Raw genomic sequence first — 15,849 nt, forward strand, 5'->3', positions numbered from 1 at the left:
TCTCGGTTTACTGTGCCATTTCCCTTTAGTAGCTTTCAGCCAAAGTGGTTTGTCATCCCCAAAAACCTTGCTCCACATTGAAAGAGTTTTGAAGGAAAGGACTGAACAGAAAACTACGAACCCTGGTGTCCGGTGCCTCCTGTGTAGAATGTATTAGTTTATTGCCAGTACAATGGAGCATTGGACTTTAAGGTTGTTCGGTACCCTGAATCCTTTCTTCTCTTGGCAATGTTCAAATTGTAGGCAAGGGCACCAGAAATATGTCGTGCTGATGATTCACCAACCTCCCATATTTCCTTGAAAAAAGAAAAAAAAAACTCCACCGGACATTCCACCAACCTAGGAGGCTATTAGGTCGAATGCAAGTCGGGTAAAAAAGAAGAAGTGGAGGTGTATGTAGAGTGTAATAATAAGACTCTAATAAAAAAATTCTCTGTCCATATTTATTATTTCCCCTCCACTCCCCCCATCCTGTTCTATTTGCGAGAAATGCATAGGAATTCCAAGAGAAAGCTTCAGTGTTCCAATGGAAACCCTAAGAAAAATCCTAGAAAAACAAGTTTCAATGTATCCGAGCCAACGTACAATCGACCAACTCCTGAAGAATGCAGACTTGTTAGAGACAAATTAATGGATTTTCATGGTTTTCCTGAAGAATTCGCCAAGTACCGCAGAACCCCTCTTCTGGGTTCTCCTCATTCTACGGTTTCAACCCATTCAAACCCTACTGAGGTAAAATCTGAACCGTTGGGTGATGAAGATGATGATGATAAGTTTTTCTTAACAAAGGAGACTGTTTTGGATGGTTTAGTACGAACCCTATTATCACAGAATACAACTGAGATTAACTCAAAAAGAGCTTTTGATTCTCTCAAATCTGCTTTTCCAACTTGGGAAAATGTGAGTATAAAGTTTTTTCTTGGGGTTCTTATTGAGCTAGTATTTTATATTTGGGGTTTGAGTAATTTATTGTGTGTTGTTGTTGTGTTTATTTGAAGGTTCTTGCAGCCGAGTCGAAATGTATAGAGAATGCAATAAAATGTGGTGGTTTAGCTGTGACAAAAGCTGCTTGTATTAAGAACTTATTGACTGGTTTACTTGAAAGGAAAGGGAAATTATGTTTGGAGTATTTACGGAACTTGTCAATTGATGATGCTAAGAAGGAGCTTCGTGGGTATAAAGGAATTGGACCGAAAACTGTATGTGCTGTTTTTATTTCTGATTTTTGTATTTGAAATGGGTTAATGGTTACAGCTGGGAGGACTTTGGTGTTCTCGCATTGTTTGGAACATTATCTTTAAGGTCGTGCCACAAATTTGCTTAGGATGATGTTTTGGATAAATATATCTGAAGCCTGAAAAACTCTGGAATATAAATGCATCTCGATCTCATGGAATGTCAATGGGTCTAGGCGTGATTATAACTCGAATTAGTCTGTTACACTATAACTATAACTTTGCACTTCATGTCCTTACTTAGTGTCTGCGTAATAGTAGGTCTTAATTTCCTTTCGCGTGGTTATATATCTTTTTGTTAACGCATGCTGTCAGCCCATAAAATTTAGGAAATAAGTATATAGTTAACGAATATTAAAAGGGAACAGACTGACGGAATTTACTGCCTATACTGGGCGTATCTGCTCTTTTGTATTCCTTTTGTAGTGCATAGTTGTAAACTTCTCCTGGCAATAAGCTGCTGTTGGATCCAAACCAGTTAGTTTATCTCAATACATGATTGTATGACAAGCTATACATGGAATTCAGAAATTTTGTTTCTGTTGAGTGATAATATTACAGAATTGGTATTTAAATTGCTTCATTTTTTGTTTTTGAAAGTCTTGTGTTTCTTTATTATTCAAATGTCTTCACTTTTTTTTTTTGCATTTTAGAAATTGCTTGGAGCATAAATGTTTACGGTTTAACTACAGGTGGCTTGTGTTCTGATGTTCCAACTTCAGCTGGACGATTTTCCCGTCGACACTCACGTGAGTTATAACGTACTTATAAAATATGTAGTAGTTACAGAACACTCTTTCCTGGTCATTAACCTATTCTGCAACTCTGCAACATCAAAAAAACATACAGGTATGTAGGATCACAAAGGCTATGGGTTGGGTGCCCGCCAGCTCTGACAGAGAAAAAGCATACATTCATCTCAACAAGCGGATACCCGATGAATTAAAATTTGATTTGAATTGTTTGTTTGTCACACATGGGAAGCTTTGCCAGAGATGCAAAGGAGGGGAAGCACGTAAAAACACCTCCCATGATGACCAACCTTGTCCTTTGTCCATTTACTGTTGCAGCACTGACCAAAAATAAATGAATTATCTTTCTGTTTCACCTTGTTCTCTCTTTTGGTCCATGAGGTATTATTCTTTGTTGATTTTGTTTCCTTGGAACTGTGCAGACTAGAAGTAATAGTAGTAGCACATGGTTCATGCCTTTAAGCGGTTGGTGGGAACAACTTTTTAATCCACTGTGATCAGAGTGATAATTCAATGGATTACTCAGGAAGAGTTGATCAAGTGACTGAACCAGCAAGAAATTAGTGTACCACAACATAATTCACTGTCACATTTTAGTTTTGCTAGAATAAGCTAGACAGAGAATTAGGTCAAGTGGATGGGAGAGAAAGTAAGTGGGAACTGATGAGAGTATGAGTTATCTCCTTGAAGTGAAACTTGAAAGTAATCCACAACTTGAGGATATGGATTTTTTAGAAAAAAATAACAACACATTCAAATATCTTTTAAGTGAGGTCCAATCAGGAGATGTCTTAAACAATGCTTTGCTTATTTATTCTAATTAGAGTAATAATTTCAGTTAATATGAATTCATTCTTTTTGGTACAAAATATATGTTATGCTTGCTTTAATAAGATATGCTAAGATCTCTTGAAGACTTTTACTAGTATATATGCTTACATCATTGTCCACTTCTCATATTCTTTTGTTTCAACGACTTGTTACGATTCGAAAAGATGTTTGAAACAAATTGTTAGAAGGTTTATTAGAGGCTTATAGTGGGAATGACAGATGTAAAGTAATCGTAGTACTGTATAATTAATAATCCATCTTAATTATTCTAAAGCTTGCTGCGATCTATTGGATGGAAATGGGAAATGGGTGCACAGTTTTAGTAAAATATAGCGCTCTCATATTGTGCGTATATGAAGGTAGACGACAATGCATAAATCTAATGGCTCATTAGTTGGTCAAGAAAATGACCTTTACTACTGAACTGAATTATATATTTCAAGCTCAAGTACTCCTTCCTGGTGATTGAATCGCCAATCCTTTTGACTTTGTGATTATTAAATGTTTCAAGTGTTCAGTGGTTGCAGGCCAAATTGAATATCTCCCCAATAAGAAACTGGATCACATTGATGGGAGTATGATTCACCTAAACTATGAAAATGATTTGACTTTAACCCCCAGAATTGCGTGATGCCTGGGTTCACATTGGTGTTGTTTTTTCCCTCCTTTGTGACACCTTCCAGGCTTTCGTATTTTTGAACTGTTAGGAAATAGGGAAGTAATATCTGTTTTGCGTTATATTATGGCACCTTTTGAGTTTGCTATAAAAGGAAGTGAGAGCACCTAATTACTCTGTGCATTAGTTTTATTTAAGATCTTGATATCTCTCTTTTGAAAGATATGGAAAAAGAGGCAGCGGACCAACAGAGTTTCGCTTCTGGATGGGGTGAGGATGCTAGCTTCCATGTTAATCGCCGTGGTGAAGAGAAGAAGCTACGATTGTTCGGCTTCGAGGTTGATCCATATACAAATAATGCACTGTGTTCAAGAAGATCCGGTGGACAAGATGAAAGTGTGAATTCATCAAATTGTGTCTTGCCTCAGAAGGAGAAGCCTGTCAAAGTCACAACTCATCTAAGTGAAGTGAACACCAAGAAGCATGAATGTCAATTTTGTTTCAAGGAGTTCTCAAACTCGCAAGCATTAGGAGGTCATCAGAATGCTCACAAAAAGGAGAGACTGAAAATGAAAAAGCTGCAGCTTCAAGCAAGGAAGGCAAGCATGAATTTTTACCTACCACAACCTTTACAAGGTTTCAATTACTACTGTCCTCCTTTGTTTTATGAACCTCGATCATGTGTCCCAAGTTTTGGACTCTTTGGAGGCTCCCAAATTACTTTCAAGCCATACAATCAGAATGTGTCCCATGAGAACAGGTCTGTTGCTATCAAGCCTTCTTCATCTTTGCATGTTCCAAAGAAATGCTTTAAGAGTTGACATCTCTAGCTATGTACACTGAAACATCTGCAGTCTCAGAATAGAAACATGGAAGTAATAGATTGTTGTTGCAGAGCTTTAAATTTCAACAGTACGTGCATTTAAGAGTTTTTCTGGTAAGCATGCAAAATGTAATGTGTGACTGTATACGTAAGTACCCTTGTAAAAACCTTTCTTTATTTGCATATAGTTCCAATTCTGAAGATCAAAACAAGCTACAAGAATTTGTATTCTTATTCCCCCTATGTTTTATATGTTAAGTTAAATCTACATTATCATGTTTGACATACATATCTTGTCTAGTTTTTGGTGAGTAGAAATTGACGATTAGTCTCAAAGTTAGTGGGCTTTGGACGCTCTAGTCCTATGCTTCCAAGCCTACTACTCATTAATCCAAATTATCCCCGTGTAAACAGTTTGGTCCAAAATTTAGATGAGTTAGTCTAAATTTACGCCGATTCAAAATTTTCCAAATTTTCGCAGTACCAAAATTATCCTTTCAAAGTTAAAACGTTTTGAATTGTTTCGATTTTAGATCTCAAAGTTCAGGAGAGATTTAGAGAGAAGGAGAGGGAGCGATAGAGAGAGACCGAGAGAGATTTTGGAGGAGATTTCTTGAATTATCTCGTTTCTTCTCAGCTGCAAATCCTAAGCCTGTCGATGAGCCTCTCTGCTAGGATTTATTTTTGAATCTCATCGATGAACTCGAAAACGATTTTGATCTTTCTAATACCGAAATGCATATGGAAATTCGTTTATTATTCATTTTTTGTCTTTTTTTTTTACTTCGGATTGTCTCTATATTTGAATCGCTTGTCGAGGAATTCAAGCTTGAGATGTGGCTAAAATGAGGAGGAATTACACGGTTTCTCTCTTTGGTTCGTGGGGAATCGAAGTTTTGGTGTTATGGCTCTATTGGATTTAGTTTTAGGTGTTTTGTTTATTCGCCGGTATTAGGTGGATCTTTTCTTCTGGTTATTGAGGAGAATTAAGTTATTAAGGTAATATTTCTATACCTTTATATTGAATTTGTTTGTGGATGTTGTGATTTTCCAGGTTCAAGTTGATCTATTGCATCTGTTTGTATTTTCCAATTTCGTGCTTTTGATGTGAATTAATGAATTGAGCTATCAACATAGATAAGACTCAATTCTGTGCAGATGGCCCCTCCTAAGTTGAGTCCTCTAATTAATTTTCTAGTGTAGCTATTCATTATTTTGTATGCAAATTGTTTGTTGTTTCTAGTAGAAAACATTACGGAGGTTTATTTACTTTTAGCATCACAACCTTAACTAATTTCTAATCATCGCAAAAACAAAGACGCCCCGAGCTACTTTTATTCAGTTAACTCTCAATGTAAACAAAGTACCCATAACATTTAAAGTTAAATCTAAACTTACGCTTATGATTGCGTAAACAACAAGGGTATACAAACTAGTGTACGTATGAAAAAAAATAACTCCATAAATATGTGCTTGCGTAAATAAGTAGGGTGTACAAATAGGTGCACATTTGTAAAAAATAATGTTGCTGGTGTTTTAGACTTGACAAATTGAGACTCTGTCACCATTCCTTTTGGACGATCCATAGATATGCGCTCTCGGGTTCCAGTGTGTACATAGTTGTACACATTGATTATTAGTGTGTACAGAGTTGTGCACATTCTTTTTGAAGTTGAACACCGTTATGAAACTTTTTCTTTTTTGTTTGTATTACAAGTCAATTAGCGTTGTCTTGAGAATTGAAAATTTTGTGGAAAGTCTATAGAGTTGTTCTTGTGAATTGGTTAATGGGATTGCTTCAACCTGTTATTGATAATCTTAAGAAGTCGGATTAGGTTGGAAGATTTGAAATTAAGTAGTTTTTGTTAGGGGAAGACCCCCTTTCCGTCAGAAATGTCAAACACGGGACTTCTCATAGTACTAATAATTTGCTGTATGTTTGTATATTGATATTTATGATGTGCATGGAAGGAAATAAGCAAATTTGGAAGTTGCGTGTACAATTCTGTTGTTAACCGTACTTTAGCTGTAAATGTCGTCTTACATCGTGAAGGATAGGAAAAGGTTGTGAAGGTTTTTATCCTCTCTTAGAGACGGAAAATAATTACATTTCCATGTAGTCAATCTCTTGGAAAACTGAATATTGGTCATTCTAATGAACCATTCCATTTTAATCTTATACCTTATGTTTTTTTTCTCTTTTTTCCATCCACCAGGTACCAATCGGACTTCGTTACACTGGTGGTGCCCGCGTGTCATTGATGCTCACACTCAAATTTGCGTTTTCCAATTAAAGTAGTTGGTATTCAAGATTTTGATATCACTCCATCCTTTATCTTTATCTGGGAACAGTCGTTAATTTAGTGTCTTAGGAGTTGTTAATTTAGTGTCTTAAGTTGTTAATAGGGATCTTTGCAAAATAATCGCTGGTTATCTTAGCTCTTTACATGTCATTGCAGTAAATCTTTTTCTCCTAGTTCTAACTTTTCTGCTTCAATTTATTAACCCATTTGTCATAGTTTACTTGAGTTAAAAATGATGTCTTTTGATTTAAGTCATGATATAGTAGGTAATGGATTGTTCAACGTTAGATAGTTTATTATAAATGTCCAGTTCAAGTTTCTAGGATGGTTTAGTGGTTAGCTCGGTGGTAACATGGGATAGTTGGGTATGTATGGATTTACGGTCCCTTTTATTTTCTTGTGGTCTGTAAGTGCAGTAACTTTACTGATTATTAGAGATGCATCAACGATACTTCTATAGTAATTTCATGTTTTTTGATAATGTGCACATAGTTGTACACCTACTATCGTTAGAATGTACATAAATGTACACCTGCTATTGTTAACGTGTACATAAATGTACACCTGTTGATTTTAATGTGTATATAGTTGTACATTTGCTGAATTTTGAAACTTCTAAGTTTCAAAGATATTACTCATCTCGTTCTTGGTTTTGGGACAGGGTAACTTGGATAAAGGTTTTCTTGTTGGTTGATATTATATGTTGGTGCATTATTAAATTCCAGAATGTTTGGACAAACTTTAACGAACATTAATTCAATTACATCACACTTGAAATGCAAATATGATGCAGAATAATGTTGATTATGTGGTATACATAAATACGGTTCAAGAATTTAATAGGAGTGATTCTGGAGCTAGTCTCGATGAGGTTGTATCATGGGTAAAAGTATGAGCATTTGATAAGACGGCTAAAGTATGTATCTACCCTAGTATTTCGAAAAAAATTTCTTGTTCTGTTTACTTGGATGGTGAATCTTTAAATGTTTGTACCACAACAATTTGACATGGAAAACCTAATTTGTATTTAAAATTGTTTATAAAATTTATGATCATGGAGTACGATGTGATACTCCAAACACTTTCCTTACCAATTTGTGCAGATTTTAATTTTGAATTGTTAACGTGCACACAGTGGTACACATGATTCTTAATGTGCACATAATTGTACATATGTTGATTGGTAATGTGCACATAACTGTACACATTCAAACTTGCAGATGTGGTCATATTTGTACACATGTATTGGGTGTACAAAGTTGTACACGTTGATTGTTAAAGTGCACATAGGTGTACACGTCCTTATTACTAATGTGTACATAGTTGTACACCTATTGATTCTTAATGTGTACATAGTTGTACATGTATGTATTTTTAATGGTACATAACCGTATTAGACCTTGACACACCTTTGACATCAATTTTTTTTTGTAAAGTATCAAATTACGTAATATCGACATTCAGTAGTAACATGTAGCTTCAATTTCACAAATAGGCAATCAAGTGATGCTTTCAACTGTTATGACATTTTAACTCATTTTTTTACGTATACATGGTTTCTTAGTTGTGTCTGAATACGTAATGAACAATTTTAATTGTACTTGCATTTGGAAGGAATTTATGTATATTTCATGTGGTACTTATACTTTCATTGAAACCCTTTGATTTTTATTCATTTTTTTAATTTTGATGATCATAAAGGTGCTAACTCTGGTGAATAAAGGAGGACTTCTAGTGTTTATACAATGTCTGTAGGTGTGTACTTACTTGGTGTACCTGTGTAATTCCCATGAACTTGTTTGTAAGTGAATACTTTTGATTGGTTATATGTTTTGTAGGAGGTGTACTTGTTGGTGCACCAGTGTATTTTCCATGAAAATAAGTCTGTGTATGGGTATAAATGATCAATTTAATGCATGTTTTATAGGTGTGTATATATTGATGCATCAAAAAAAAAAGTAGGTTTGTGGGGGTTATGAAGGATCAATTTTATGCATGTTTTGTAAGTGTACACATTGGTGCACCGGTATAATTCCCATGAAAAATTAGGTTTGTGCATTGTTATGAATGATCAGTTTGATATATGTTTTTCAGGGGTGTACATATTGGTGAACCAGTAGAATTTCCATGAAAAAGTAGGTTTGTGTGGTTATGTGTGGCTTAATTTTGCAGATATGGAAAAAGATGTATATGTATATAGAAGCCTAGAACCCAGCAACAAAAGAGGTAGTGAAAAAGGAAACATGCAAGAACAGGTTAGTCTTTTTTTTTTTTCATTTGGGATTTTCAGATTTTGAGCAAGGATTGAACTTCTTTTTTGTCAGTTTGCGTTTCTGCTTGATTTATAGTAATCTAACGTTAGTGTACTAGATTTTATTAAACTAGCTTTTGTTTAAGATCCTATGTGTTCTATAGAATTCCATAGTAGAGTTCTTGATTATTTCTTTGTTTAGGTTAGTGAAAGATATGTCAGAGCTTAAGAAAATCATCATATATTAGTACTCTATGACCCATATAAAAGAAAAAGGTGATTAAATGGTTACCGTATCTTATGACATAAGAGTGACTTTTACTTTCTGAACATCTTGATAATACGTTTGTAATTGTAGTTTTTCTTTACTATCTGGTTTTTTGTTATCTGTACAACGTGGTGCATATGTTTTTGTTTAATATTCGTATTTGACTGCAGACGTCCAGGTGGTGAAAACACAATCAACTTTCTACAGCTCTGAAAAATTGAAATTTGATAAGCAACTCATGATGGAGAACGTATGAAAGATAGTTACTGAAGCAAATGGTTACCAATCATATCTTATCGCCCCTGAACAAGTATATCGATGTCTCATTGAATCTTCGTTAATTGTTATTAGAGGTCATGCAAAGGTAGCAGTTGATGCAGTATGCATTACATTAACTCCCTGCCTATATTCCCTGTCAAATATAGTTGTACACACCAGTGTAAATTAACATTTTTAAAAAATGAGAATTATATAGTCATACATGTACTCTTTTTGTAGATATCGTAAATAGCTTTCCGAATATATAAAGTTTGTGAATTTTGGACGAGCGGTTCGAAAGATAAATTGTTTTTTAATAATTTATATATTATTTAAAATTGATGACATCAGCGTGAATCACCATGGACTAAACTGCAAATATTTTGACTAAACTGTAAATAATAAGGGTTATTAATGTACTTTTTTATATTTTGGATTAATATGTACCTAGTTGATTCGGGCGGGAATAAACCGTCCTTTTGAACTGATTTTTGGACTAAACCGTATTTTTCCCGTTTGGTTTCCTAGCCATATGCGTGGGTTTTCTGAATGAAACTTAATTGGCACAGCCAATCCCTGATAGCAAGTTGATTAAGAGTTCTTTAAATTAGGGATCCGTCCCCATCTGACAAACCAAATATGTGCTAGGAATACACACCACACTATTGGTTCAGTATTTCCAGTACTTGTCAAGAATTTTCTTTTTAGTGGTATGAGCAGGCGACTCTTTATCTCTTTCTGTCTCATTGTGGCTGTATATTTTGCAGCCTGCCTATACATTAAAATAACATTTATATTTTATTTGTTTCAAACCTTTCTTTTGAAGAGTGACTGAAAATGTATCAACTTCCTTACCAAGGCGCAGCCGCAACTCAAAAGCTTACTTTGATTATTTTAAAAATTAATAATAGGACGACTACAAATTATGTAACCCCAGGAAGTTGATGGATTTAGATACAATACACAATTAAAAGCTAAAGTTAATAGAAACCCCTCAATCAAAAGGAGTAAGGAGAATTGTCTCGTGCTAATATGTAAGAGGATCCTGTAGCTTTTAGTTGGACCGGCGAAGTCATGCTAGAAATCACTAATGATTGGATGGACCCGCCGCCATTTCATGATGAGAAGGGTACTCCCTTTTCAGATTCAAAGACCTTAGTTGAAAGCACAAACGTTAGTAGATTCCCGTAATAAGAGGGAAGTGGAAGATGGATTGTGGTCACGATGAAGCTTTGAGTAAGATTTGAATTCGTGATGAAGGAATGCCTAACGATCTGTTACCTCCACTTCGACATATAGCAAAATAGCGGACCTAGTGCGGTATTTGATTTCAAAGTGAATTGAGGGAAGGTGTAAACACTTTCTAATTATGAATTAGATTTTTAACAGGTTTAACAAAATCTTGTTGAAGGAGATATGTGTTACTAATTATGGATACTGGGTCAGGAACTTTAACACTACACCTGATGCACCAAAGATAAGCTTCCACTTCACTATTTCGTATGGAAGACCTTGCAACCAAGATAGTCCCATCCATTCTCCTGGATGATTTTGGTGGCAGAGGCTCTGCAATGTCTGCATACTATATCCTGAACCCACTGTAAAATTCGGTAAAGAAAAATTGGTTGGAACATGTTGAACACTTTTGAATGACACCTGCTTATCGTTTTTCTATGAAAAGCTTATCAAACTCTGTCCTGTTTTACGCTGCTTGCTATACAATCGCAAAAAAAGTGTACATCCCTATAATATAAGGTAATCAGTGAGTATATTACGTTATTATCTTCAACTACTTTAGGTTCAATAACTGGCGCGTAAATGGTGGATGTATCATATATGGTGTACATTATTGAACAGTTAAAATAGATTCAAATGTCTTGTATAAGTATCTTTCATGGTCCAAAGTCTTACATGCGCTTTCCTATTTTGCTAAGCATTCATCAATCATCATGAGTGTCAGTAGCATGATAATTTTCCATACTGAAGGTTGTTCTATCAACCCAAAAGAAGCCATTCTAACAGCAACATTTTTTCACATTTAACAGTTTCAAATCCACCTTCAAATCAATATAACTGAGAAAACCTGAGATATCATAAAATTAGTAGGCTATCTGTCAACTCCGAACAATACACCTGTTGTCAAAGATCTATCAACTCCAGCAAATAATTCCTTGAACAAAAGGACATCCACTTCAGGAAAAATGTGCTGCTTTAGCTTTGTCAGATGGAATTCGTAAAGTTCCATTTATTTTACCATCATATTTACCAATGGCCTTGGAAAAATCTGTTTCTTCTTCCTGAAATGACAGAAGTTGCAGATTTACCAAGTTCCCAAACAATGCATCAAAGGAAAAATCACCTTGTAACCAAAAGGAAAAATCACACTTCAACTGCCCAAAATGCTAGAAAAGCAGAATGTAAGAATGTAATATGCTCCAAAGTTAAAAATTAATGCTTTTGAATCATCATAAGACGGTATAAGCATGTGGACATACTTCCTTGAAATTTTGAGTAAGTTTGGTAGTAAGCCATGAAATTACCATAGTTACGCTTACAACGATACTGATCTGACCGACACACACTGCACACATGCCATTTCAGCAACCAACAATCTCATTTCCAGATTTGATAGTAAGATCTTTCCGGCATATTTGGTCTCAAATCACATCACTCAGTGTCACCAAAAATCATTTTTTTGTAGGCATGCCGTTATGGAGAGAATAAAGAGGCATTTTCTCTCTTTCCGATTTCTAGTATGTTTTTCTTATGACTCAGAATGTTAAGAGAAGAAATTAGATAGAGGACAAAGAGAGTATGTGATAAAATAAATAAAAAACTTTAACTGCTGATCTAGAAGGAACCCAAATCAAGAAATTGATTCAAGAAATTACATAAAGACATGAAACCAAAGCCCATTGTTTGAAATCATATGTAACACTAAAAACAACACCCATTAGAAATCACAAACTATATGTCTAGCGAAGCATTCAAAGTGAATTGGTTCCACCTTGAGATCGATAGTCGTTGTACGCAAAAGAAAGAAATATAACTGTGATCCAATTCACATTTCAATCAACATCTATGTAACCCCAAAATCCAAATTCAAAACCCCCACATTATTCAGACACTGTTGACGATAATATAAAATCGGTTAACGAAAGTAAATGCACCCATGACAATACTAAACCAACCCAATCTCATAAACATAACTAACTCCTGAGTTTTCCGCTAACATGGCAGACACAAACTAAAGCACATGTACATGTCACTTCTACAGAGGTTAACTGTATATAAGGTTAAAAAAGTCATTAAGTTGTAATCTTGGTTGAGCATTCTTAATTTCTGTTGTGCACCATCAGTTAGTGGACTTACAGTATGATAGAACACCCTGAGGTTGTTGCTCTTTCGAATTTAGTGAAAATTAGCTTGCCTTGAATATTGTTATTGCCTCCGAAGGTGTAAATATGGGTTTGAAAATGAGGCCGGTGTGGGTAGCAAAGGGAGCAGTTCGTCCCATTTGTAGCCTCAACCCTCTAATAGCAATATCAAGACTCTGAAGGAAACACTTAATAGTCACTATCTGTAAAAGGAATAGTACACAAATTGGTATCATTTAGCTGCATACATGGGATGAGGATTTCTAGCTTTACTTTCACTGATATGGGACATAGCGTGTGGAAATAGATGCATGGCTGAGTTTTGTTACCTATGACATTTTTGAGTAAACGTATTTCATCACAGGTACACATTCCTCTACTTGTGAGACATGCACAGTTTATAGCATTTAACAAACTTTAAAATACAGATATAGTCAACCAATATATTTGGTAGTATAAGGGCGCTTTAGGAAACCTGCAAATGGACATAGAAAAGAAAATTCGATACACAAAATATTAGAAGCTTGGCATCCTCCAAATGATTGCTTAACGTTGCGCGTTTTTCAACGACTAAAAATTCAAACAAAGTAAGGGATATTAGTAAGAGATGGCACAACAACTATAAGCTTGGCATCCTCCAAATGATTGCTTCTACTAAGATTAGAAGCTTGGCATCCTCCAAATGATTGCTTAACGTTGCGCGTTTTTCAACGACTAAAAATTCAAACAAAGTAAGGGATATTAGTAAGAGATGGCACAACAACTATAAGCCTTACGGTACAAAATCAAGATATGATCCTATTAAAAAGCTAAGGTAAAATTTCCCACAGGAAAAACTGAAACAAAGCTGACTGTTGGCAAAAAACATTGGTATATTTTGGTTTAGGCAAACCAACCATCCAGCTTAAAAGGAAAAATTAGACTTACTGCAAAGCCTCTTTAACCTAGGTTACACCTCTGAGCTGATTAAGTTTTGTCTCCTTGGTATGTGTTGCAAACATTGGATGCTACACAATGAGATAGGAACAATCACACAACAAAAGAAAATGAAAATCATAATGGGGAAAAATTGATATGTAATAAAATAGATGGTAAACTATAGAACAAAATCTAAGGAAACTAAGTATAATTACCCACCATGATTTGAAGTGTTAGGGTATCCCGGAAAATTATTTGAAGCCCCTGAGTTTTGTTGCTCAGCGCATTCGTAAAGGAAAAACCAAAAAAAAAACAAAAACAAACAATAGAGTCTAAGTTCTTTCCGTCCATTCTCTATCTGTAATAAAATATACGAAGAACCCGAATTTCCTAAGCTAGACAATAAAACATACAGTAATAAATCAAGAAGTTAAAGTTGAAAAAAGAAGAACCTTATAACGGACATGCATCCAGTTAATATCATCTAGACCTTGGACATGTTTTACGTCAGACTTTCAACCTGCACAACACAGTATCGACTTCCCACGCATTAAATGTGGAGAGAACATGAAACAATCATATATTGGAATGCTCATTAACACAAACAAAAAGATTACATATATCGACACTTCATTAGTTAGTATCCAGACCTTGTATAGAAGGAACAATACTTTACTGCGAGCAAAACAACCAATTCTAATGCAGGAGATGGTGGCTGCACGGAATAATTCTGAAGCGGGAGATGGAATTCATGAAGATGAAGCTTTGAGTAACATTTGGATCTACGTTAAGGGAATGCCTTACAATATGATAATCAACCTCCACAGTTAAAATCTTCCTTATGGCCGCAAAGACCGGGGCCTCTCCAGTCTGTTTTGGTGAATAACCTAGGGCTGAATCAAACTTGAACCAACAAATACAGGAAATATCATAGAACAGCATGATAATTTTCCACAATTCATTCAAACACATAGGCCGTTGCCAGATAAAAAAACATCAGAAGTAAGCCAACAAAATTTACAATTTCTATACTCTATGGCTTAAAAGGAAGCGGAATAAAAATTTATCTCCAGGTACCGACTCAGGCACACCTTTAATGGCTCGATATAATCTTCAAGGTTGCCCATGCATATTCATTAGTCGTTCTTGCTGCAGTACAGTCTAAGGTTCTTGATGCTTAAAGTGTAGTGATTAATTGTCCTTTCTACCCCATGCATTAGGGCAAAAACCAAATCATAATAACTAATTGAAACCGAAAACAAACAAAAATATATTGAAAATGGATCGATTTATCAATATAAACAAAAATTAATGGAATGGAATTTGGGTTGTCTCCTGGTATGTCATGTACCAACAATCTGCAACAATACATGACTTTTTTAGAAAAACCACTGGATTTGTAAGATGAGCTGCAAGGAACCAACTACCGTACACAAATTTGAATAAGATGAGTTCAGCTTTGAAACTTACATGTCTATCACCAACAGGATCTTGATAAAGTAAGACCTTATTAAATACCTGACTGTGGAGTTTAACCTATTTCTGACATTTCCAATATATGTGTCAGAATACCTGACTTTGAATGCTTCTTAAAGACTGAAAATACAAACCTGATTAATCTCTTAGAACCATGCACTTCTTGGATCGACGATCAGATTCATCGCAAAACCATCCAACTGATCTCTGAGATTCACCATCCAACTGATCTCCGAGCTTCAAATTCAATCTGTGAAGTTCCTGTACACAAATACACCTAAATCAAAATCCAAAACAATCCCACAATCTGGAACACACCTATTAGCAAACCCCATTTCCTAATTTAACCATTAACACCATAAAAAATGTTAGAAAAACCGGGTTTTGTTTTAAAATCAAATATGCATCGACTATGATTTGATCCCTATACCTATTGACCACTAGTTGTTTTTTCATTTGAATAGATAAAATAATAGTCCCACATAGACTAAACTTTAAAGAGTTTTAGACTTAAATACCATAGATTTGGTTAAAGGGCATGGCTCTTTGGGTCAACACAGTTTTGTGTGAGGTAAAAGACCTAGACTAGGGCAAGGTTGCCTTTTCCATATGCGCGGTGCTTCGCACTAAAACACGCATGCAAACTTTTTACTGAAATTTTCATTCGTGCTTTCCACACATGTAGAAGAATCTCTTAGCCTTTGTTTGTACGTATTTTGTCACACGCGTGAAGAATCTCGC

The 15,849-nt window shown here is 35.2% G+C and overlaps 2 protein-coding genes and 1 long non-coding RNA gene across 9 annotated transcripts; 2 read left to right on the forward strand and 1 right to left on the reverse strand.

Annotated features, from left to right (window-relative positions):
* The first annotated feature begins 470 nt into the window (after positions 1 to 470).
* LOC113276367 (putative DNA glycosylase At3g47830) lies at positions 471 to 4,546 on the forward strand. 3 transcript variants are annotated; one of them, XM_026525969.1, is made up of 5 exons: positions 471 to 900; positions 999 to 1,199; positions 1,928 to 1,984; positions 2,085 to 2,250; positions 2,410 to 4,546. In XM_026525969.1, the coding sequence occupies exons 1-5, from the start codon at positions 490 to 492 to the stop codon at positions 2,412 to 2,414; spliced, it is 840 nt and encodes a 279-aa protein (XP_026381754.1). In that variant the 5' UTR covers positions 471 to 489; the 3' UTR covers positions 2,415 to 4,546. The 3 variants fall into 3 exon arrangements, with proteins under 3 accessions (XP_026381754.1, XP_026381755.1, XP_026381751.1); XM_026525970.1 differs by lacking the exon at positions 2,085 to 2,250; XM_026525966.1 differs by having other exon boundaries at positions 2,085 to 4,542.
* On the forward strand, positions 3,659 to 4,255 carry LOC113273017 (zinc finger protein GIS2-like). The gene has a single exon (XM_026522792.1). The coding sequence runs from the start codon at positions 3,659 to 3,661 to the stop codon at positions 4,253 to 4,255; it is 597 nt and encodes a 198-aa protein (XP_026378577.1).
* Positions 4,547 to 11,411: 6,865 nt separating the features above from the next.
* On the reverse strand, positions 11,412 to 15,480 carry LOC113276368. Of its 5 annotated transcripts, none has more exons than XR_003324343.1 (5): positions 14,724 to 15,480; positions 14,085 to 14,502; positions 13,044 to 13,428; positions 12,710 to 12,917; positions 11,412 to 11,634 (listed from the first exon to the last, which is right to left on the reverse strand). It is a non-coding gene; the product is annotated as an uncharacterized LOC113276368 (long non-coding RNA). The 5 variants fall into 5 exon arrangements; XR_003324340.1 differs by having other exon boundaries at positions 14,085 to 14,152; positions 14,283 to 15,480; XR_003324342.1 differs by lacking the exons at positions 14,085 to 14,502; positions 14,724 to 15,480 and adding exons at positions 13,642 to 13,721; positions 13,852 to 14,074.
* Positions 15,481 to 15,849: the final 369 nt, after the last annotated feature.

The sequence above is a fragment of the Papaver somniferum genome, chromosome 4 (genome assembly GCF_003573695.1).
Source record: "Papaver somniferum cultivar HN1 chromosome 4, ASM357369v1, whole genome shotgun sequence".
Lineage (NCBI taxonomy): Eukaryota > Viridiplantae > Streptophyta > Magnoliopsida > Ranunculales > Papaveraceae > Papaver > Papaver somniferum.

Coding starts and splice junctions, on each gene's coding strand:
- LOC113276367 (XM_026525966.1), top strand. CDS start 490: ATGCATAGGAATTCCAAGAGAAAGCTTCAGTGTTCCAATGGAAACCCT. Junction 901..998: donor CTTTTCCAACTTGGGAAAAT/GTGAGTATAAAG, acceptor GTTTATTTGAAG/GTTCTTGCAGCCGAGTCGAA. Junction 1,985..2,084: donor ATTTTCCCGTCGACACTCAC/GTGAGTTATAAC, acceptor AAAAACATACAG/GTATGTAGGATCACAAAGGC.
- LOC113273017 (XM_026522792.1), top strand. CDS start 3,659: ATGGAAAAAGAGGCAGCGGACCAACAGAGTTTCGCTTCTGGATGGGGT.